This window comes from Lentinula edodes (genome assembly GCF_021015755.1).
Source record: "Lentinula edodes strain Le(Bin) 0899 ss11 chromosome Unknown C8R40scaffold_5, whole genome shotgun sequence".
NCBI lineage: Eukaryota > Fungi > Basidiomycota > Agaricomycetes > Agaricales > Omphalotaceae > Lentinula > Lentinula edodes.
Genome location: NW_025764311.1, coordinates 926,224 through 949,265, shown reverse-complemented (window position 1 = coordinate 949,265; position 23,042 = coordinate 926,224). Strand labels below are relative to the sequence as shown.

General features: G+C 45.7%; 6 protein-coding genes across 6 annotated transcripts; 5 read left to right on the top strand and 1 right to left on the bottom strand.

Moving 5' to 3' along the window:
- Window positions 1–47: 47 nt before the first annotated feature.
- Window positions 48–5,101, top strand: C8R40DRAFT_1037034 (pyruvate carboxylase; the record flags this gene model as incomplete). The annotated part of the gene is made up of 26 exons (XM_046223633.1): window positions 48–209; window positions 259–357; window positions 417–529; window positions 584–708; window positions 768–863; window positions 919–1,356; window positions 1,421–1,668; window positions 1,727–1,837; window positions 1,895–1,963; window positions 2,016–2,132; window positions 2,191–2,553; window positions 2,614–2,696; window positions 2,748–2,833; window positions 2,892–2,896; window positions 2,956–3,161; window positions 3,217–3,353; window positions 3,409–3,629; window positions 3,691–3,730; window positions 3,781–3,815; window positions 3,866–3,883; window positions 3,936–4,262; window positions 4,315–4,361; window positions 4,435–4,594; window positions 4,696–4,858; window positions 4,914–4,991; window positions 5,055–5,101. 26 exons carry the CDS (start codon window positions 48–50, stop codon window positions 5,099–5,101), a joined length of 3,594 nt encoding a protein of 1,197 aa, XP_046090211.1.
- A 141-nt stretch (window positions 5,102–5,242) lies between these two features.
- Window positions 5,243–6,676, bottom strand: C8R40DRAFT_1158962 (2-nitropropane dioxygenase; the record flags this gene model as incomplete). Its single annotated transcript, XM_046229807.1, has 7 exons — window positions 5,243–5,314; window positions 5,369–5,514; window positions 5,634–5,975; window positions 6,032–6,375; window positions 6,432–6,480; window positions 6,547–6,594; window positions 6,649–6,676. The coding sequence occupies 7 exons, from the start codon at window positions 6,674–6,676 to the stop codon at window positions 5,243–5,245; spliced, it is 1,029 nt and encodes a 342-aa protein (XP_046090210.1).
- Window positions 6,482–8,800, top strand: C8R40DRAFT_704884 (WD40-repeat-containing domain protein). Its single transcript, XM_046235921.1, has 2 exons — window positions 6,482–7,701; window positions 7,754–8,800. Exons 1-2 carry the CDS (start codon window positions 6,754–6,756, stop codon window positions 8,666–8,668), a joined length of 1,863 nt encoding a protein of 620 aa, XP_046090209.1. The 5' UTR covers window positions 6,482–6,753; the 3' UTR covers window positions 8,669–8,800.
- A 7,074-nt stretch (window positions 8,801–15,874) lies between these two features.
- Window positions 15,875–16,794, top strand: C8R40DRAFT_1066824 (uncharacterized protein; the record flags this gene model as incomplete). The annotated part of the gene is made up of 2 exons (XM_046225822.1): window positions 15,875–15,931; window positions 15,985–16,794. The coding sequence occupies 2 exons, from the start codon at window positions 15,875–15,877 to the stop codon at window positions 16,792–16,794; spliced, it is 867 nt and encodes a 288-aa protein (XP_046090208.1).
- A 654-nt stretch (window positions 16,795–17,448) lies between these two features.
- Window positions 17,449–18,128, top strand: C8R40DRAFT_1066823 (uncharacterized protein; the record flags this gene model as incomplete). Its single annotated transcript, XM_046225821.1, has 5 exons — window positions 17,449–17,483; window positions 17,599–17,634; window positions 17,697–17,804; window positions 17,842–17,899; window positions 17,970–18,128. The coding sequence occupies 5 exons, from the start codon at window positions 17,449–17,451 to the stop codon at window positions 18,126–18,128; spliced, it is 396 nt and encodes a 131-aa protein (XP_046090207.1).
- Window positions 18,129–21,722: 3,594 nt separating this feature from the next.
- Window positions 21,723–22,918, top strand: C8R40DRAFT_1037285 (peptidase C12, ubiquitin carboxyl-terminal hydrolase 1; the record flags this gene model as incomplete). Its single annotated transcript, XM_046223652.1, has 8 exons — window positions 21,723–21,758; window positions 21,806–21,817; window positions 21,869–21,937; window positions 21,994–22,149; window positions 22,206–22,253; window positions 22,414–22,483; window positions 22,537–22,769; window positions 22,823–22,918. 8 exons carry the CDS (start codon window positions 21,723–21,725, stop codon window positions 22,916–22,918), a joined length of 720 nt encoding a protein of 239 aa, XP_046090206.1.
- Between the last annotated feature and the right edge of the window lie 124 nt (window positions 22,919–23,042).

The window sequence follows — 23,042 nt, the reverse complement described above, 5'->3', positions numbered from 1 at the left end:
GCTTGGTCCTTTGAACTTCAAGTTGAACCACGTCCACCATATCCATCATGAGCTCCTCTACGGCTACCTTGCACCCTCCAAGGCTGGCACCCATGTTCGTTGGTACACCCAGCGTACCGGGAACTCCAGTCCATTCCATACAAACAATGAGACGAAAAGCTGCTGGACATAGTGGACCTTTGACGAAGATTCTAGTCGCTAATAGAGGTGTAAGTATATTGTCGTTCATGACGATGATTGATACTAATATCTATACAGGAAATCGCTATTCGGGTCTTCAGAACTGCTCATGAATTGGCAATGCACACCGTCGCGATCTTTTCGTATGAGGATCGTTTATCTGCTCATCGTCAAAAGGTCTGTTGTGACAGTCACTTTACGATCCACTGAGTTTTCATTCAAGAGTTCTGGTCTAGTCTGATGAAGCGTACCAAGTTGGCAAAGGTCTCACACCCGTCGGTGCATATCTCGCACAAGACGACATCATCAGGATCGCTCTGGAGCATGGAGTCGATATGATCCATCCTGGGTGAGGAACTGCTTATCTCGCTACCCCAGCCACCCCTGTAACGGATCCTATTAGATACGGATTTCTATCCGAAAACGCCCAATTTGCTAGGAAGGTGGAGCAAGCCGGACTTGCTTTCATCGGACCTACCCCCGAAGTAATTGACGGACTTGGGGATAAGACTAAAGCGCGTACTCTAGGTACGACTGTGAACTTCTTCGCGTCTTTGCGAATTTTCTGACAATGTGACCTCTTACAGCAATCAAAGTGGGCGTTCCAGTTGTGCCCGGTACCCCTGGACCCGTCGACTCTTACCTTGATGGAGAGTCTTTCATCAAGGAGTATGGTTTCCCTGGTCAGTCAATGATATTTTTATCCACAACAGTTATTCATTCACACTTTAAAAACAGTCATCATCAAAGCAGCAATGGGAGGTGGGGGTCGTGGTATGCGAGTAGTTCGTGAACAGTCCGACTTCAAGACATCTTTCGAACGGGCTGTTAGTGAAGCTAAAGCAGCCTTTGGCGACGGCACCGTTTTCATCGAGCGCTTCCTGGAGCGACCGCGTCATATTGAGGTTCAGCTTCTCGCGGACGCACAGGGAAACACTATCCATTTGTTCGAACGTGATTGCTCTGTTCAAAGGAGGCATCAGAAAGTTGTCGAAGTTGCTCCGGCTACGCACCTACCCGAAGAGGTTAGACAGGCCATTCTTGCAGATGCTATCAAGCTCGCGAAGAGTGTCGGATATAGAAACGCTGGGACGGCCGAATTCCTTGTCGACCAAATGGGCAGACACTACTTTATCGAGATCAACCCCCGTATTCAAGTTGAGCATACTATCACCGGTTAGTAGCACATAGTGGGTTCCATTATATTCCCCTTTCCTGATGCATTTGTTTGAATCCACAGAGGAAATTACTGGCATCGACATCGTGGCTGCACAAATTCAAATTGCCGCTGGTGCAACTCTTCCCCAACTGGGCCTCACGCAGGACGCCATCACTAAACGTGGATTCGCTATACAATGTCGTATCACTACCGAAGATGCTGCTCAGAATTTCCAACCAGATACGGGGAAGATCGAGGTGTACCGTAGTGCGGGTGGAAACGGAGTACGGCTTGACGCGTCTTCCGGTTTTGCTGGAGCTCAGATTACCGTAAGTATTACCTTCGGCCGAAAGACTTCTTACGCTGACTTGGCATTGCTTCCGTCAGCCCCACTACGATAGCTTGTTGGTAAAGTGCACTGTCAGTGGAACCACCTATGAAGTTGCGCGTCGAAAAATGCTTCGTGCTCTTGTCGAATTTCGGATCCGTGGTGTGAAGGTCAATAATCCTCTCATTTCAAGCTATAAACACGCTTTCAATGACTGCACACTCTAGACAAACATCCCTTTTTTGTTTCGTCTTTTGACCCATGACGTTTTCATCGGCGGCAAGACCTGGACTACGGTCGGTGACTCTTTGATTATGCAAATCGTACTGGATCAAATAGGTTCTGCAGTTCATTGATGACACTTCCGACCTGTTTAAACTTGTTCAGAGTCAGAACCGTGCTCAGAAGCTTTTATCCTACTTGGGAGATCTTGCTGTCAATGGAAGCTCTATCAAAGGTCAACTGGTAAGCTTTCTCAGTTCTGAACTTGATATCTATCAATCTTCTCATTTGGTTGCTTTAGGGCGAGCCTGGTCTCAAAGAAGAGGTTATCATTCCGAAGTTCCAGAACCGCGAAGATCCTAATGGTCCTCCTCTCGACGCCACTTTCCCTTGCGAGGTTGGATGGCGAAACATCATAGTCGAGAAAGGACCTGAAGCGTTTGCCAAAGCCGTCCGTGAATATCCCGGCACTCTTATCATGGACACTACCTGGCGTGATGCGCACCAGTCTCTTCTTGCCACTCGACTAAGAACAATTGATATGGTTAACATTGCGAAAGAGACTAGTCATGCATTAGCCAATGCTTACAGCTTGGAGTGTTGGGGTGGCGCCACGTTCGATGTTGCGATGAGGTTCCTGTATGAAGATCCTTGGGAACGACTGGTATGTGCTTCTTGTCGGAACAGTGATTTTTTTCTTGCGTAGGCTGACTCTCCAACCCAGCGTACTCTCCGTAAACTTGTACCTAACATTCCCTTCCAAGCCCTCGTTCGTGGTGCAAACGGTGTGGGATATACCAGCTATCCGTATGTTATTAACAATCGAGCTTAATTTGTATCTTCTGACGGATGTTCCAGTGACAATGCCATATACGATTTCTCCAAGAAGGCCGTTGAGAATGGTCTTGACATTTTCCGAGTTTTCGATTCGCTTAACTACATCGGTGAGACTTTCTGTTTGAAAAACTTTTGTTCGACGTTGCTGAATTCTTCTGTCACCAGAGAATGTGTGTATCCTTTACCAAACTCTCGCTAATAATTCATGTCTTATCTTGTATTTTTTTAGATGCGTCTGGGTATCGATGCTGCAAAAAAGGCTGGCGGTGTTTGCGAAGCCGTCGTCTGTTATAGCGGAGACGTCGCGAGTCCCAAAGAGACGAAGTATACCCTACAATATTACCTTGATTTTGTTGATCAATTGGTTGCAGAGGGCATTCATGTCCTCGGTGTGAAGGATATGGCTGGATTGTTGAAGCCTGAAGCGGCTAAACTGTGCGTATCTTAGACGTTCAAGATTTATATACTGCTCACACCCTTTGACTGGCAGGCTCATTGGTTCTATTCGCAAAAAGTATCCCGAGCTTCCTATTCATGTTCATTCTCACGATACAGCTGGTATCGCGACTGCCAGTATGCTTGCCTGTGCAGCGGCAGGCGCAGATGTTGTTGATGTTGCCATTGATAGTGAGTATCCGAAGTGTATCCAGTACTTTATACATACCTCATATACCCTAATCAGGTATGTCGGGTTTGACTTCTCAACCATCAATGGGGGCAGTCTGTGGGGCTTTGGAGCAGACGTCCCTTGGAACCGGTATACGATATGAAGATATACAAGCTTTGAACCTATACTGGAGTCAAGTTCGCGTTCTGTATGGTTGCTTCGAAGCGAATGTTCGTGCCTCGGATTCCAGTGTTTTCGACCACGAAATGCCTGGCGGTCAATATACCAACCTGATGGTATGTGGGGGCTCTACAATTCCAACACACCTCACGAATCTCATGATATCTCTATCCTCAGTTCCAAGCTTCTCAGCTGGGCCTAGGAACACAGTGGACTGGTAATTTCTTCTCCTTCGAAGAGAATCTTGATTCTAACATTGTCCTCCAGTAATCAAGCAGAAGTATATCGAAGCCAACGAGCTTGTAAGTTCTGTGACGTGCTTGTATCTTTTTGTCTAAATTTGTTTTGATAGTGTGGTAACATCATCAAGGTATTCAAAACTATTCTTGCTTATCACAACTGCTCAAATCCTTGTAAACCAGGTCACTCCTTCGTCTAAGGTTGTGGGTGATTTTGCACAATGGATGACCTCGAACTCTTTCTCGAAAGACGATGTTCTACAGCGTGCAGAATCGCTCGACTTCCCTTCTTCTGTGGTCGAGTTCTTCCAAGGTTATCTTGGACAGCCAGTAGGAGGTTTCCCAGAGCCTCTGCGTTCTCATGTGATAAGGAACAAACCGAGAATCGACGGTCGACCGGGTGCAACAATGGAACCGTTGGATTTCAAGAAGATCAAGGCGGAGTTGCGCACGAAATTTGGCAAGCACATCACGGATTCGGACGTAACCTCCTATGTGATGTATCCAAAGGTCTGTTCTCAGTAATGACTATCATCTACGTAATTTGACCTATATTCAACAGGTCTTCGAAGAATATCAGGGCTTCATCGAGAAATATGGAGATCTCAGGTATGTATCGGTTCATTCAAGGGAATTCCCCCAAGGTGTATTGCGTTTTTAGCTGAGTGGATGTTTGGCGTAGCGTTGTTCCCACTCGTTATTTTTTGGGTCGTCCCGATGTCGGCGAAGAAATGCATATATCCATCGAAAAGGGAAAAACCTTGATCATCCGTCTTATGGCCGTTGGACCTGTAGTAGAAGGACGTGCACAGCGCGATGTTTGGTTTGAAGTGAATGGAGAAGTATGTTTTGTTCGATCCTACCCAATTCCCGACTACCTTTTTTTCCTAAACTCCACTCAATCCAAACTGACCTTACCCGATTTATCTGTATTGACTTTCAGGTCCGAGCGGTGTCTGTTGAAGACAAAAACTCCGCAGTAGAAACTGTTTCGCGGGAGAAGGCCACTACGGATCCCGGTTCCGTGGGCGCACCGATGTCGGGTGTCGTTGTTGAAGTGCGGGTGAAGGAGGGCCAGGAAATCAAAAAAGGAGATCCTGTTTGTGGTCAGTATACTTATCTCAACTTCGCGTGTCGGTTCAATAATTTCTTTTTGTCTAGTCATGAGTGCTATGAAGATGGAGTCTGCAATCACAGCCCCGGTTTCTGGTCACGTGAAGCGAGTGGTTGTCCAAGAAGGTTTGTTGTCCTCTCAGTCTCGTTCCGAGATAAACCAAATAATCATGATCTCTTCTTCGAAAGGTGATTCCATCAATCAAGGAGATTTGACGGTCGAAATTGTGCATTAAAGATACTCAACCTGGTTAAGTACTCGTATCCGGTTGTTATAAACTCTGCTCAATAAATCGAGCGATGCCAAATGAAATACATACGTATGTACGCCTAAATATACCTAGATAACACAAGGTCGATGTATATTACTTGAATCATCACGGATTTCTTTCTAGATTGGAAAGTTTGAGCTGCTGCTCGCATTCCTGATGCAACTCCTTAACAATATCCTACCCAGTTGATTAGACTTGTTACAGCTTTCCTGTCAAAGAACAACTACTGACTTTTGCTGGCATAGTGCAACTCATTAAGCCGACCCCTGTTCCCGCCCAAACCAAGAACCTCTTGTGGTCTTGATTTTGAATGCCTTCTTTAAATTTTGACTGAATAAGTTCAAAGCTTATGCCCTGCTCAAAGTCGGACACGGTATCTAAAGTCCCAAAATCGAGTTTGAGCAAAAGATTGATAGGCGGGTAGGAGTGCTGGTCAAATTCTGGGTCGGACTACACCCTCGGGCTAGACAAAGAAGTCCTGTTCGGTGGTACTCACCATTCCGCAATCCCCTTCCGTCAATTCCTTCAGGCCAATCTATCGTCCCCCTGGCCTGATCGAACGCCATGGTGCGCACTGTGTCTTCCGAACGTGCGGTAATCAGTGCCTCTCTTTGTGCATCTGTATACTTGCTTTCCGGAGAAAGTAGAAACCGTGTGCCCATTACAACTCCAGCAGCGCCTAGACCGAGTTGAAGAGCGATGTCTGATCCGTTCGCCAATCCGCCTGCAGCTAGAATACACGGTTCTTGAGAGGAACCGGCAAATTGCGCTAGAATACTTTGGAGTAACTCAGAGAGTGGCGGAGCATAACTGCCACCATGCCCTCCAGACTCTATGCCTGTAGAACATAACCCACATCAGCGTCAAAGAGCAGGCTGAACCCTTCATGTTCACCTTGCGCTACAATAACGTCTGCTTTAAGGTTTTCCACAGCATGAACAGCTTCATCCAAAGAGTTGACTTGTACGAAGATCAATGGACATTTTTCAGGGGATTTATCTCTAACATATTGGATCCATTTCCCCAAATTGCGTCCAAAAGCAAACCAGAAAGCTTGTACATTAGCACTTAGTGCAGCGATCAACAGGGTTTCAGATTCTTTGGGGGGCATTTTGTCAAGCAACCATCCTAGATATCCGACGCCGACAGGGAGTATTCCCGTCGAACTCTTGGTTTCAAGAAGAGAACGAGCCAATGATAGCTCGGAAATCAGAGTTTCCGCAGGTTGGTATCCTGCTCTATGTATACCATATAGAGTTGAGCATCCGCCGGATTTCAAATGTGCAATACTTGCGATATGAATCCAAAGCCGCCTCCATTTGTGACCTGTGCAGCCAACGCTCCTGTGCATAAATCGAAATAATGGATAATAAGCAGTGAGAAGTTGTGATTGAAATATACTGTCGTACCTCCGCTTGCTCCTGCCATTGGAGGAGCAACTAAGGGAGTCTGGATACCTGACCGGAACTGTGAGGATCATACAAAGGAAGGTATCGACACAACAAGAATACCAAGTAAGGTGGTGATACAGCTGTTCATGCTTGTGTACTACCTGAACGTGTGGAAGGAAGCAATGAGTCGGAACTTTCAATTTCTCGCTGGTTATTGTAAAGAAAATGAGTTCAACCCGTTCGGATCCTGCACTGACATCGGAATCGGAATCGGATTCGGGTCGGATTCCAAAAGAGAACCACGTGCTGGTCAAAGCTGTTGAAATTTTCCAATATATACATGATACAGGCATACGCATAATCATGCCCGACTCTTTCTTCACATCGGGGAAACCACGAAAACGGAAGCGCGTAGAGTCTTCTCCCGCTGGCGCGAACAGTGGCAAGAAAATCCGACACACACCGAATCCAAAAGGGAAAAAACCAAAAAGCAAACGGCTTGACGAAGACCTTGATTCAGACCAGACTTCGGGCGTTGGAGATGCCGACGACCTCAGAGCTCCTCTCGATCTGGAGGATGAAGTGGAAGCAGATGATGACCCAAACGAGACTCCCGCTGAGAAACGCCTGCGTTTAGCTCATCTGTATCTCGATGGTGTAAAGGAAGACTTAGCGGCGAACCAAGGAGATTTTGACGCGGCAGAAATCGACAAAGAACTCATATCAAGTAGGCTGAGGGGCGCTCAGTACAAAGGACGAGTCCATCTATTCGTCGCTGATGAATTCGCCGAAGCCAGTTCATCTCACTTGAAGGTGAAAGGTCATCGCTTTTCCTGTACAGCTGCTGTGGCATCACCGGTCACATCATCTTCTACGACACCAGGTTACTATCTTTTTACGGCGGGCAAGGAAGGTCATATCCTGAAATGGGATCTTCAAAATGGGAAACAGGTCGCAGCGATGTATAAAGTTAAGCCAGATAAAGGAAAGGGCAAGGGCAAAGGAAGAGCTAATGTGACGCGCACTGCAGGGCACACTTCCTCAGTGACCTCGTTGGCACTTACTACAGATGGCACTTATCTCGCGTCTGGCTCAATGGATTCCCGTGCGTGCATTTGGGACGCCAGATCCTGCCGCTGGATTGCTGGCTTCGCTCATAAAGACACTATCTCGGTGCGTCAAATCTTTCCATTGCTCATAGCGTGAAACTTAACGTCCAGCGTAGTCACTTTCGTTCCGAACGAATACTAATTCGGCCACCGCCTCTTCTTCCGCTCATACGCTCTATACCGCTTCTTTTGATAGAACAGTGAAGCTTTGGACCTTGCCAACCGCTGCGCCACTCTCATCTCTCACCCTCGACTCTACTTCCAAAGGGCTTCAAACTCCTTCGCAAAATATGGGTTATATCGAAACCCTCTTTGGTCATCAGGATCAGATTCTCGCCCTCGATTGTCTTCCTTCTCTACCCACATTGCCACCAATATCTTTAGCATCTGTCATACGACGACCGCCTTCCACTTTTACGGTAACAAACCCAAGTCCGGTTCCTGCTTCTGCATCAGCCAAGACGCTCACATACGCTCGCCACCCACTCACCACTCCTGCCGAAACATTGCTCACTGTCGGTGCCCGCGACAAAACAGCTCGGTTCTGGAAGGTTCCGGAGGAAACTCAACTTGTGTTTCGGGGAGGTGGGGCCACTTCCACAGGCGCTCAAGGCCAAGAAATTCAAACGAAGAGAGACAAACTACGGGATGTGCTTGAGGGGAAAATGGATGCTCTTGCCGCAGACGATGAGAACTCTGGCGACGAAAACGCAAAAAGAGGGCAGAAGAAAGGTGTTCAGGAACATTACAGATACATTGAAGGCTCTCTAGAATCCGTCGCGATGATAGACGAAAATACTTTTCTTACTGGAGGAGACAGTGGATCCATCTGTCTGTGGTCAACGTCCAAAAAGAAACCAGTGTTTACGTGCAGTGTTGCTCACGGCGCCTACAATCCATTACCCGAACAAGTAGACGAGGAAGAAATCGAGATCCCCCCACACCCGCGATGGATTACTGCCCTCGCCTCACTAAGATATTCGGATCTATTTGCTAGCGGTAAGTGTCCTTCCTTTCGTCAGTGTGTCTAGACGACACAATGGCTTCTTCCTCTCCCCATTTGTACGCTTGGTTCCATTTCAGACGATGTTGCAGGGCTTCTGGTTATTATTGTCTTTCCTTTTTTATGCTACTTCTTTCCTATCTTTTTCAGCTTCCAGGTTTTCTGTCTTATTTTCGCGTCTTCTCTTCTACCCTGGATTACCTATTCTAATTGATTGTAGGTTCTTACGACGGCAATATCCGACTATGGAAATTGATCTCCTCCTCTTCCAAGAAGAGTGTGGGTCAACTGTCATCCTTTACGCTCCTCTGCACGATCCCTTGTGCTGGTGTGATAAATTCCTTGCAGTTCATTACCCCAGAGGAAGGCTTCTGGGCCGGCACAAATTGGGCATTTTCTGATGCGTGCACAGTCAACAGTATCAAACCTCAAGGGAAATCGGTGGACAATGGCAGCGGCCCTAGAAAACAGAACCCTGATGCTCGGCCAATTCTCCTCATTGCTAGCGTGGGCCAAGAGCATCGGTTTGGGAGATGGGTCAGCATCAAACGACAAACGATCGAGGTACCTTCGTCCCTCTCAGAAGGTGTATCTGTTCAGAGCGAGGATATCCTGATGGGCGATACAGGAGTCGATGGCGGAGGTGGTCCTACAAAGGAAGTGCCTGTTCACAATGGTGCCATAGTCTGGTCCCTCTTCCCGAAAGGGTGGGGCGAAAGATAGCTTGAGAAAACCTCTCCAACCGTGGTTTCCAGTGCGACCCTGGGATAAGGTATGCAAAGACCGATGGAAAAGTATTGTAGAGCGTTCAATAAATAGTTGTCATTCGCATATCTTTCGGAATCTAATGCTACAGACTCCACCGACCCGAAGGACGTTTTGCCATTGTCTTGCCTCAACTCTCGAGTGGAAAGGTACACAGAACCTGAGGCGCAATATCGTCTGTGATTGATGTGTGCCTACTTTTTCTATGGATTATTGACTTTTTTTGTTTGTTTGAGAAACGTTTATGTAGCGGCAGTGTCCGATTCAGACGGCACTGGCTGGCGGCTTGCGCGCGCAACAAGTGTTAGTTGGCCCTCCTTGTCGTTGACTGCAACAGGGCTCCACTATGTAAGTGGCTTCCTTCAATGATTTATTAAAGATTGATAGTGCTTTACAAAGGGACTATTATATGTAGTGTAAAGAATCAGTGTGCGGTATAATTTCTTGTAATTTGTCGGCATAAACCTCAATGGCTACCCTGGTCCTAGTGGATCCAACATTACAAGCTGCAACAAGCGTGTACATCCTATTGGAATTTTGCGATGGATAGATACTGCACTAGTGATTGACACATGATTCAGTTTGCGGTATTGCAAGGCATTCTGCCTTTGTATTGCGACCACTACATGTCGACCTGCTGACGGACTTGTTTAAGATGCTCTGTCCCGACCCGACGTCCCTCATTGCGCAACGGAACAGAGTAGAACATGTCGCGAGAGGGACCCAGTAAAAATACCAATTTTCAACAAATTTTCTCTGACACCCTCGTTGATACCAGTCCAACCAATTCAGGCCATCTGCCATAATTTCTTACAGAATACCAGCAATTTTGCGGAATCTCATCACCACTGAGAAATTGACACAGAAAGTGCCAATGACTTGCTGCTAACATCGCTCAGAGATGTTCCGACTATTACTTGGCGGGGTATATACATTGGATCTCAAACTAGGTCGTTATCAACACCATAAATGCGTACGGGTCGTTGCGCACCAAGATATTGAAGCCAGCGTCCAGCCACACAGCGTTGGAAAAATTCGTGTATGAGTAGTACTATAACGACACCTTACTGAATCTGTGGTATCCCATATCCTCTCTTTCCAGATTTATAAGTATGAAGATCTGCGCACTATCGGTACTTACTGCACATCTCTAGTTCCTCCACGTCGACTGACATTTATCAACTGTAAACCGTGACCGCCCAAAAAGATGTCTATTGTCGACAAGCTTAAGCACTGGTAAGTACTTGCCTGGGTACCTGACTATAATGTTTATGCTATGTCTTTGTTCAGATGTCATCTCTTCTCTCCAACTTTACTCTCTTGAGTCTTTACACTCAGAACTTCCACATTAGGTTAGACTACTATGAATGTTCTTCTCTCAGATCTTCATAAGTTGACAGCCCCACCTTTCTAATCTATTGCAATTTTAATTGTACTGTCTGATAGATTCCTATTCCAAGGCCAATTAAGAACGTGAAATCAAACTCGCTGGAACTTGGAAGGATCCAACGACCAATAGCTGTTCGTTTTCAATCATGGTAGTATAAGAAGGTAGAAGGACCAATCCCTGAGCGCCACTGGGAAGACTCCGAATGATCTCTAAGTAACACTTGCCTCGAGATAGTTGCAGCAAAATAGTCAAGCACTACGCATATTGAAACAGGCTAAAGCAAAGGCCCGTACTAAGTAGGCTGTAATTCACATTATAAGTAGTATCAAACGGTGAATTATTGTGTACCATATTCTGGGAGGATCATAGCCTGATTATAACACAGAGCAATACATGCGCGGTTGCCAGGTAGGAATGTCAGAATAGTAGATTCACCTATCGCACACCACGAACGGAGGAAGTGTGTGTAAAAACAGATAAAAACAAACATTTGATATAATCCAAATATTTCTTTGAATGTATGCTACATAAAGTCATCTGAGTCAGAACATTGTGTAAAATACTATGAATACTCTGACGACGTCGGAATAGTTGTGGCTCGTAACCAGTTGCTAGTGAAGGCTAGTGATTTGAGGAATATCCTGAAAACGGTCTTCTTCTCGTTTTGCCGCTTCAATGATTTTTGCAGCCTTGAGTCTTGATATGGCTTGACACATAGGTCTTACTGAGGCTTTTCGTTCTCCTCACCCCTGAAGATTTGCATATATGAAGAGTCACGTCATCATTGTACAACCAGAGAACAACGCAATCAACCTATCCGCGAAGAAAACTCTACGATCCCTTCTTCCTATGATTAACGCGTATAGGGACGAGAATTGACGAATAGCGGGAGAAGAGTGAGATGTGTAGAAGGAGAGGAGATGAACGTTTGATATTACACCAGTTCGGATAAGAAGGATTTGGAGAAGCTGGCTGGGAGTGGTCATAGTAATCACAGGATATGCAGCCCGTACTCCTGCTCGGCGATGCTCGCAGTTAGTATGCCTCTCTTGAGGACGCTCTTTACATGAGGAAATATCGCTCAGTCTGACTTCTGAGATCTGAGTAAAACTGGGAACAGTCTGACCGTGAGAACGTTTGAGCGCTCGATAATCAATTCGATGAAGATCTGGCGTTCTTGAGAGCCTTCATATCCTCCGCATCTGGTCGGGGTGCTACGGTATCGTGCTATAAGTCAGTTCTGTCAAATAAATCTCTAATTCTTTCCTTCGGATCCCGGCCAGGCTGATTAAATGCTGACCGTCTACAACAGAAAACACTTGCATAGAAGACTCCCTTCAACAACCGCCGAAAAAGCCTCTTGTCACTGGCTAGTTTCGTGTCGGATCCATAACCGCTTGGTCCGGCTCCGGAGACAGGCGGTATTGCGACGATCCCATTTTGCATCTCAGCATTGAAGAAGTAGTCTTAGAGGCCACCCGGTGTGCTCTCGGGTGCTCTCTTGATAGTAGTGTCCACAAGTTTCATGCACAAGGGGTTCTCGAAACTCCGTTACGGCGAGACAATCCGACACATGTATTTACTTGGCTATTCACATACAGACACCATTGTCTACCAACTATCCATTGTTCCTGCATTGAAATATATCATTTCTCTCAAGCTATTTCGTACGACATTTGTAGGTCCTCCTCTGAATTGCTTTCCGAAAATAACGCTGATTCGTTTGAATTCGTTACACTGCTCTTCTAGTGACAATAACTCCTATTACTTGAAGAATGAGATTCATGCTTGCGATAAATCTGAGTGCGGGTATGAAAGGAGCCATTATGACACTAGGAAATCCCGTGTTGAAGACGTTACAGAATGTATACACTGTATCAACCGAATGTTAAGACATTCGACACCTAGATTCCTCATGCCGGACTTTAATTCAGAGATGGTAGCAATTTGTTGACACCACTTCCAACGCGTCCAGTCTTTACACACTGGCAATTTACGGACACTGTGCGCACTGTGATTCTAGACTCGTTCTACTATTAACATGCAGAAAGAGGGGTAGAAAACACAGTCCGCTATTTGATGACTTTACGCTGAGGTTTGGAACGATGGATCTGAGAAGAGAGCCAACAGTCAGGTGTTGGTTCCAGCCGCAATAGTTTGATGGCCCATATGCTCGAGACGTTGGGAACTACTCGGAAATGAGAATTAATAGGGTCCAAACCTTGTCAAGGCAATCCACAAAGCTCCTGTCCAGACACAGATATTTGATCCTCGACAAACGAATGAAATTTCGGATGAATTTCGCCGCGTCTGTAACCACTAACGCCAGTGCTAAGTCTGAGGGTTACGTAGGATGTGAAATGACTATACCCGACAAAAGAGAGAAGAAATCCCTAGCAATGCTTCGAGTCGTTTTAGCTTATATTATGTGCTTCTCGGTCTCGGTCTCTGGTATGGCTCAGAACGCTCTCAAGAGCACAATGAAATTTCGTTAGTCCCAAAAATTGACGAAACGGTCTAATTTCGTTCGAAGGAGCTCTAAAGCCGACGTCCAGTGATAGATTTCTTCAAAATAAACTGATGGTCCGGCGGAGATCCTTGCCTAGACGTTGCAAAGGCTGAAGCTTCAAGACCCTGTTCTAGACAACGGGAACCATTATGGTATGAAAACCTTCTTCGATGAATCGAGAAGAGAACTCCCAGCAGAAACAAAGCTTAAGTGTTGCCTTGATCCCGAGCATTCAATGCCAACCTTGTCCCATATGGACAGCGGTCAAAGATACACAGCACTTGGATGCTGTAGATCGTCGCAAGCATGTCAGAGTAAGCTGATGATGAGAAGGATGCCGAAACTGCATACATTTGTCTTTGGTTAATCACGGTGTCCTCGAGAAAACAGCGATGATCTGATACTGGGCCCTCGATTTGTCGGACTTCTGGTGATACATATCAATCATGACTGCGAGTGGGCAACGAGGGTTCTTACAAATTTCAATGTCCGAGCCTTCCATTGGGCCAGCATGAAGCTGAGTTAAGCTTGCAAAGCTGTAATCAGTAGACTTGGCGTTTGAAACGGAAACCTGATATTTCTTACCATACTGCACATAAGAGCAGATTGCTTCTGTTATCACGCACTTGAGCACATCATTGTATCTGAATCGACGGCCTGCATCAACATACCTTCACAAGTAGTATACAGTTGGATCATAATTTGTACGGCATGTCATGCCCAAGAGACGAAGAAATATCACTTTCATGAGTGGTCTGCGTTTATATTCTTATTCACCACTTTCCCAGTCCCTTGCGGAACAAAAAAAGCATCCTAGAAAGGTAGGTTGGGGTGAGGAAAACGCCCCAGAGAAAATTGACAGACTACAACCTGAGAAACTGTTTTGACCGTTTTCCGCCTTCGAAATATTTTAAATGGCGCGTCCCACCTGCAACAAATTCTCGCGCTCCGAGGGTTTTCAATTGCTATTCGGCGACCTGCTTCTTGACTATTTCCTCGGTGTATTTGAAAGCGGACGAAGCACTCGGTTCCCCCAAGTTGGCGGCGACAGCTTGAGCAGCGGTGACTTCATACTGTGAGATGAGAACAATGCGCACTTAAGACGGCGGGACCGGACAAAGTGTCTCCTACGTTGCCCATCTTCGAAGTTCTGGGTATAGTCTCGACATTACAGGGTGGGTAAAAGGGCCAATAAACGACCTTCAAAAGTCACTCCTCTTTGCGTTTTAGATGATATGCTTTTTTTTCGAAGCCTGAGAATTCAGAAATGCAATTAAGAATCAGAACATGGCGTGAGTGATTTCGACGAAAATAAATCATGAGAAGATCTTCGACGCCGCCGTCTGTCTCGACAGCACTAAGATCTCTGAAGTATTGGGGACAGAAGTCAATCGTGTTCCTCGTTTAAAAGTAAGGCCGACAAGTGGATTAGCAAACACTTCAGGCCAGACCTGCGAATTCGGGGATAGCATGTTGGGGCAGTTAGCGAAAGATAAGAATAACCCATAGAAGATCTTGTCAGATTCAACAGCAGAAACAGCAACACTAAAACAACAAAACTAAGGCATGACACGATACATATTTGCCAATGATTCGATGATTGCGAATAGCTGCGAAGAAGAGGCAAGTACGTCAGTATCTCATCCAGGTGAAGTTTTGAGTACTCAATATAGTCTATACCTAGCATCAGGAGAAATGTTGAAAAAAAGGAACTCGGAGTTGGAAAAAAAAAATCTAGTTCTCGTCTGGTCTGATTCGAGTGAGCGTGAGCCCAACGACATGGGACGAAGAAAATCACACCATCCAGTGACCATGTACATATGACATGACTCCTGATTTTCGTGGAATTTGCGTCGCGGCAAGTCATGCCTCGTCAGGCCTCGTCTGGGATGAAAGTATGGTGGAATGCTTCGATGCTTCGATGGAACTGATGTGATACTTGTGATATGCGCAACCGTGTCTGGGGTAGGGCGAGGTGTTGGAAGGAAGCTGCATCAAAAGGGGAAATAACAGGCAGAGAACATGGCAAAGGCACTAAGTAAGGGGAGACAGAACGCTCCATCATGGAGAAAGATGGAAGCCTAATCAAAGGAAAGTCGTGAGGTTCTACAAATTTTGCCGTCCATTCTGACCAGTGCACAAGATGATGAGAGCCAGCTCCAAGGTAACAACGCGGGCCAGGCCGTATTCACGCCTGGAAGGTGCTGCTTATGAAAGCTTATGGCAAGTAAAGGCGGAACCTAATGGGTTCTGACGAAGAATCGGGCGAGGAATCTGAATGGCAGTGAAAATTGAATTTACTGAATTATTTCCGCAAATAGATCGAACGGACCAAAAAATTTCGTCCGTGTCTGGAGAATCTAGATCGATCCTATCTCCAATTGTCAGTTTGTGAGAAGCCTGAGTTTTTTTGGAAGGATGTCCACTTATGATAAAAGCAGTTCTCTCTTTGATGAAGCGTCGTTTTTTTCTCCTTCAACCCACCTGTCGGTTGCGAAGACTAGTTTCTCTGCTCCCAGCCTGTCTTCGTCGCTCTGCAATTCTCGCTGTTATCTCTATCTCTATACACCATGAGCTTTTCCGCAGGAGTCGATTTAGATTGGTGTCTAACATGTAACCGACACCTTGTACGCTCTCTTCCATTGCTTTTCGCTCTTTCTGCTTTCTTATATCTTTCTAGGATTCTCCTAACACAAATTATTGTTCGCCTCAGTGTGAACCGACACCTTCACAACAAATTCTCAACTTATCTTCAAACGTACACGATTGGACTCAAAGCGAAGAATTAGACGCGTCTGGGGACGACGCCGTTATTTTCCATATCGTACACGATACTAGCTCTGCCAAAGGAATTGCGGCTTGGGCCGCTAACATTCCTACTGGAGCACCTCCAAGTGGACCTTCTACCTTGCCATCGTACTCGGTATCACCTCCTAAGCTACTACGTCCCCAATATGCCAGACCTGTCCCACCCACTTTATCTATGTCCCAGACTACATCTGCATCGATTCCTCTTGCGACACCACCTCAGAAGGATGTCTCTATGCTCTCATCTCTCGCTAACCATATTCGAAGTTTTGTCTCCTCGTCTTCGACGGGGTTTCCCGTGAACAAACTGAGGGCCAGAACGAAAAAGCGTCTCCCGTACACGACCGCCCCGGTCCAACGAATCTCATCACTTTCTTCGGATTCCTTCGCAGAAGACGACTATGAGTTTGGTCCGTCTTTCTCAACTGTAAACTCTCCTCATGAGGACACCAAGGACCCGTGGTGGACAACTGAGTCTGATTGCTCATCTGCCGCATCGTCCATGGTCCTCAAAAAGAGTGCAGCGCAGCTTATTGCTACTTCAGAGAGCAGAAAATATCAGCTTGAATGCGAGATGTGTTTTCAGCCGAAAGTCTTGCCTATCCGTGTCGAGCCCTCTTCCAAGGACGGGCTTAGTGACTACGGGGAATTCGATTTACGCGGAAGGCAGATATGGTCGTAGACATTGTCTATCGTCGCCAATTTGTTTATTCGCTCTTCCACTGGCTCTCTCGCTTCCATGTCCTGCTTTCCTGCACTTCGTTTATTCGGTTCTTCTTGCTCTCTCTCTCGCACTCACTATAGACGACATTCTTATCTCATCTCACTACAAAAAGAGGACTCGACAACAGCCTAGTCCACCTTTACGAAGACTGCTGTTACTCCTCTCAGCCTTCATCATTTTTTATTGTTAGCATCAACATCGCATGTCTCCCTGTATCACCTTCTTGTCTTCTCAACCCAGCAATCATTCACAAAAAAAATTGCACCCCTCGAATTTTCTCTGCATAGTCATCACTTTTTTTTTGCTATCGTGCATACATTGTCTCATACCCCAGAACTGCCAATATCACTCATTATCGTCCAATGGCTATTACCGAAAGTACTCATACTCTCCTTTTACGAATTTTCCTGTACATCACTACGTACATATTGCTCTACTACTTAGACATCACCACTGTCCCCATAACTGTGCTACTGCTTCATACTACTCTATATTTCTTGCGTTGCAAAACACAACCAACAAATGCACTGCTGTTTTGCTCTTCTCCGCAATGAATTCGAACGTGTCAGCAAATGAAAAAAATCTCCATTCGAGTTGCAATCAGTACAATAGATGACATACATCCTAATCATAACCATCATCCTTATGTATATGTAACTTTTCCTCACAAAGTAGCCGCGACTTTGAGGGTGGGATAGTCGTAACACACAGTTGAATTTAGGTGGAGCCCTGTCTATCTGCGATCTACACACTTCAACACAGCATATTGAAAGATATTCGAACCGAGAAACGAGACTCGTAAGTAATCCCGAAGTGATTAAAACTGACAAGCACCATAAACATACTTGATTTTCAATCAGATTCTACGATGTGAAAGGAATTAGACCGGTGTCAATACGTCCAAATACTGCAACGCTCGTTCAGCTGTGTACCATCCGAGTTGTATGGCAGTGGCAGTGGCGTTCAGCGTGCGTAGAAAGCTCTAGAAACCTTCTTTTGGCCAAGGACATGGCTACCGCAGCCATCACTTGAAGTGTTCAGTGCACGCGCAAAATTCAAACCGGTAAGTTTTGACCAAAATAGGCCGGTTCTGGATGCTTACTGTGGCTTACTGCGTACATGCGTCGTGAAAGGAAAGGTCGGAAGAAGTCGGAGGAAAACAGTCATTTGGTACATTCCATTTACTAGGAATCGTTCTAGAAGATGTACAGACTCTCCAGGACAGAGACGAAACGAAAAACGCCTTCAGCTGGGCCTGGCTCTTGGCCTCTAGAAAACTTGCAAGCAGTTGAGTACGCTGGTGTTTGATGTAATGGTGCCCCGACTCCGCTTCTTCCGGAGAGCGTAAGTTCGGTTTAGCTCGAAACTACACAAACGACCCTGACTTAGTACGCGCTAGCGGCATCAGAGGCATATAAGTTACTATCAGATGTGGCTGCAGAGAGTCGCTTTGCCCCGATGTCATTTGATGCGCCCTGAAGATATCGTGTGAATGATGGTCGGTCACCTGGAGTCACTTTGACTTGAAGTTTCATCTCCCCGCCTCTCCTCCCAGAGCGAGGAAGCTCCATAAAGCACCCCCTCCCATTTTGACAAATTTGTAACGAGGCCAATTTTCGTTGACGTCTGAGAATCTTTTTCTAATCTGTACTGTACGCGTTGCCCATGAGCAATTAAAATCTAGATCATGTCTACCCAGGTAAGTTCGGAATCATCTTGGAAGTCACCGGTCGACGTACAGGTCAGTAGACTCAGCTTTATTTAATATCTTTCATTTCGAATCCTTTGGATACAGTAAGGAGGTTGAACGTTGACCGCCGAGACTGGAGCTGAAGTCATCATGATTCACAGCGCTGGCCACTCAGTCGGTAAACAAATCTACTAGGCTTTGGTCTGCGCTTGATCGTTAGCCTTAGGCTTCAGCGGCCTACCGTATCGACGGGTATCCGTATTCCTTTCTGCGCGGATTACGTCTTCATAAGTGTTTTCTCTTCGTCACGGTGGATCCTCGTCGCTTCACAATTCTTCTTCAGTTCAAGATACCGAATCCCGACTCCGACATGTACGGTCAATGCAGGTGCGGCGTTTTATATATTGTCCGTGATTTGACTCACTGTTAGACTCTTTACAACGTTCCTGATAATTCAAAGTAGGCATTAAAACATACGTTGAACAAGGTTGGACATTACTCGCTTAAACATACAGATATGAATTCTTATAATTCTCCAGCTGAAAGAGTTGGTCTTCGCAATGAGCTGGTCTTTGCAATTTACCGATCCGCCCAAGCAGCCACCGTGAAGCCCGGAAGCGTAATACGTCTTCGCAACGACGAGTAGCTGGCCTGGGCTCGTCTCAGAGGTCTAGTTGCTTATGGTAGCTGGGAATTCTCGAATGTCATTGTAAGCCCAAGGATTTGTCCTGTCACTGTATTCTCGCAGGTCGATAAGCCCGATGCGGATGCAAATCTCGTTTATAGGCATCTAGACCTCGCACAGTTCTTGTATCTATCCGTATCCGTGTCCGTACTCAATCGGACGGCGCTGTCCATCTATGAGCTCGTTCTTCTTGCGTCAAAGCTCGTGTTCTTCCGCTGCGAAGTCATCACGCTTCTCCGACCAACCTCTTTCTGACAACTTTTGCACAAATTTCTAGGGTGATTCGATCCCCATTGCGAAAAAGGTTGCACCCCAGAGTCGGTAAGTTGCGGTAAGGACTTATCTCTAGGCATTGTAATGTTTTGACCTGCCAGTGGACAGCTTTGCGACACAGAAGACTTTCAAGTGATATTTCAGAGTAGGGGGTCGTTCAGACTGATTTCTTTACCATTATTGTGTACATATCCCTGTTCGCATAGTACTTACTCCGAAGTCTATGGAGATTTAAACTCTGGATGGTTCTGTTGAAGCTTAGGCATGCATTCAGGAGGAACTGATTCAAAGTTGTCGGGGCTTTCATTATGATCTGACCAGAAGCACCGCTAATTGCGCTCATCACCTGCCTTCATATTTTTCCTTCGCCTGGATCTAGACTCAGGTTATTACAGCAGTCATACAATAATGCACAAGACCAAAAACCCAGTACTATCGGTCCACCGTAATAAGTCAGCCCTAAACTTAGCTCAAGACTACCAAAATAGCGACTCGCTGCAAAGTAGAACCATGAATTTCAGGGGATAAGCAATATAGTAGCAGGAGGAGACAGTCTGGCCCTGTCTGTATTCCTCGATTAGACGAGATGCTCACTTGCAGAGAAAAAGACACATGTACCATACCCTCGATTCAGCACTAATTCAGCTCGACTCCCAAGGCTACCAAGTTTCAATGGTTATCGGACGTAAAGTCAATTCTCCGACCCCAAAATCCGCCAGGTTTCGGGGATGTTGATGATTAATGGCAACGGGATGACAGGATATGGCATTGCAAGTATCTATGGTGTCGGTTTGGAGGTAAAGCAAGTTCTTGCCAGGTTTTTGTGCCTTGAATAGAGGGCCCCTCCACTTCAAGCTTGAGGAGGGACTTATCGCAGGTTCGATGACCCACAAAGAGCTATGTAACCCACCAGAATCCACGTGGAAAGCCGACTTCAAGTTATAGGATGGCCGGTAGAAGTACTCTGGAGAGAGAAGCATCGTGTTGAAAGGACAAACTTTCATTCATTACTATACTTACTCAGGACATCGGTGTTAGAAATTCGTCGTCGAGTTGATGAAAATAGGACGAAATACAGATAAATCATATAATGAGCGCATCGAAACCCACTGTTTATTCTATTGAGCTACTTACTTATGCCACCCAATATAGGCAAGAATTTCCTTCAATGCATCATCAATGTAGAGCACCTGCGTGAATGTGCACCATTGAGATTATAAGCATGCGGATGAAAGGTGACCCGGTGGACTTACACGCCGGTGGTTACTGATAGATCCGAGGGTGTTCTGTTGAAAGAAGAGGATTAAATTTAAAAAATTGGACCTTGTATTGCTGTTGCTGGTCCTAGGAGACTGGTCTCATGTATATCAAAACACCGAGGAGAGAATATTTCGCAAAAGGAAACCTGAAAGTTCAAGAAACAAGTTATTGTAGATCAATTATTCAAACAAGAGGCATATAAAGCCTTGGAAAGCGATTCGGAGCCGTTTAGAACATATTGGCGATCAGAATGAGAGATATGAAATGAAGGAAACATATTGTTTGACGATCTTTAAGGCGTGTACTGACTCCATGTTTGTGATTAATGTACACAGATAACATAGATCTTGTTCAAAAGAAGAACCAATGACAGTAGTTGGGGGAGCTGCCTGCGACCGCCGTTTGCATTCAATCCGCTTCGCTTCTTTAAATATCCACTACACAGCAATAGATTAGCGAGCATCGAAAGGATTGTAACATTTAAAACTCATCATGTATAGAGGCGAACATTGGTGTTAGAATCCTTTGCATCAGGTGTAGGGCGCGAGTTGTGTTTTCCATCAGTAGATAACCATTCTGAACTGGAAGAATGTACAATTTATTCGCGTCTCAGTACAGCGCCGGTCTCCGCCCCAAAACAGCCCGAAGCCCCAAAATTTCATTCAAAAGTTGACCGTGACCTGAGTAATTATAGTCGCAACTTGCAGGTATGTACCTCTGATTGGAGTTGTGACATCGTAAAGACGATCGAGGTCATTGACCGAGTTATGACCAAGCGAGTTACGATGAATACTACCAGGTCCGAGAAGTAGTTGCGCAGAGTTAGACTGCCTTGTTTTGACAGGTTTTAACTCCTGGGTGAGGAATAATAAGCGGAAGGCTGACACTGGCTGACAGTGATCATGATGGTTGTGAATGAAGACGCGTAACGACCCCGTGACCCTATCACACAGCTATCCTCGTCTATCTTATTTCGCAATGACTCGTTGGATTCCTCTCGAAAGCAACCCAGAAGTAAGAATGAATTTTTCATTGTTTATATTTTCTTATCGAAATATCAGGTATTAAACTCAGTATGGCCTTCGTAGCCAGTTCGAAACTTGCGATAACTCAACTTTTGATAGTGGGCCAATAAAGCTGGTCTGGACAAAGAAGAATTACAATTCAGCGATATCTACGGGCTCGATGAAGAGGTCTGGGACTTGCTCTTTTTTCAATGCTCGATTGACGCGGGTACTCCGCGCTGCAGCTTTTGGACATGGTTTCAAAGCCAGTGAAAGCCGTTCTCCTTCTATTTCCCATATCTAAAACGCTCGAAGCCAAGAGACGCGAGGAAGATGACTTGATCAGATCGGAAGCCTCTAGTCCCTCATTGTTCAACTCTGTAATTTGGATCAAGCAAACTGTTTGTACCCTTGCTTATCGATGCTCATCATCTCCGGTGATCATACATGTTCACAGATCTCTAACGCTTGTGGGACAATTGGATTATTGCATGCCTTAGCCAATGTAAGTTCGGTATTCCCTTTAACACATTAATTGGGAACAAATACAATGCTACATTGAACTTTTCATCGTTGGATGGGAGTGGAGATTTGTTACCCCTTTTGCTCTGAATGATGATCACAACCTGAGACAAGAAGTCGAGCTCATTGCATCCTTGTTGCAGACCGGTATCAAATTCGCACCAGGGAGTCCACTGGCGCAATTCATCGAAGCCTGCAAAGGCGCGTATCATTGTTCACTGTACTAGATCCTCATTGTTTTTTTTACTAATTTCACGAAAAAAAAGATAAGACTCCCGAAGAACGTGCGGAATTCCTTGAAACTACGCCTCTATTTGCCGAAATACATGCAGAAACTGCATCGACTGGGCAATCTGCAGTCCCCACTGATCTCGATACAGATCTCCACTTCACTTGTTTTGTCGAAGCTGAGATGGAAGGTGTACCACACGTGGTGGAGCTTGACGGTAGACGCGCTGGAATTATGGATCGAGGAAAAATTTACAACGACCTTTTGACGGTAAGTTGTTTTTGCTGAAGTGCATATTTAATATATAATATCTGCAACCCTAGGATGTAGCTAGCCTAGTCAAGGAAACTTATATCAAAGGCTCTAGCGGAAGCATCCAATTCTCCATGACTTCACTTGGCCCACCTGCAGAGTGGTGATGGATGGATAGGTGAATAGGTAGAAAGAATAAGCGTAAGAATGAACGTATGTATGTACAAATGTCTATGACTGGTCTATAGTTTAAGATCCGAATTGCAATAACGGTCCCAGGGACGATGGTGC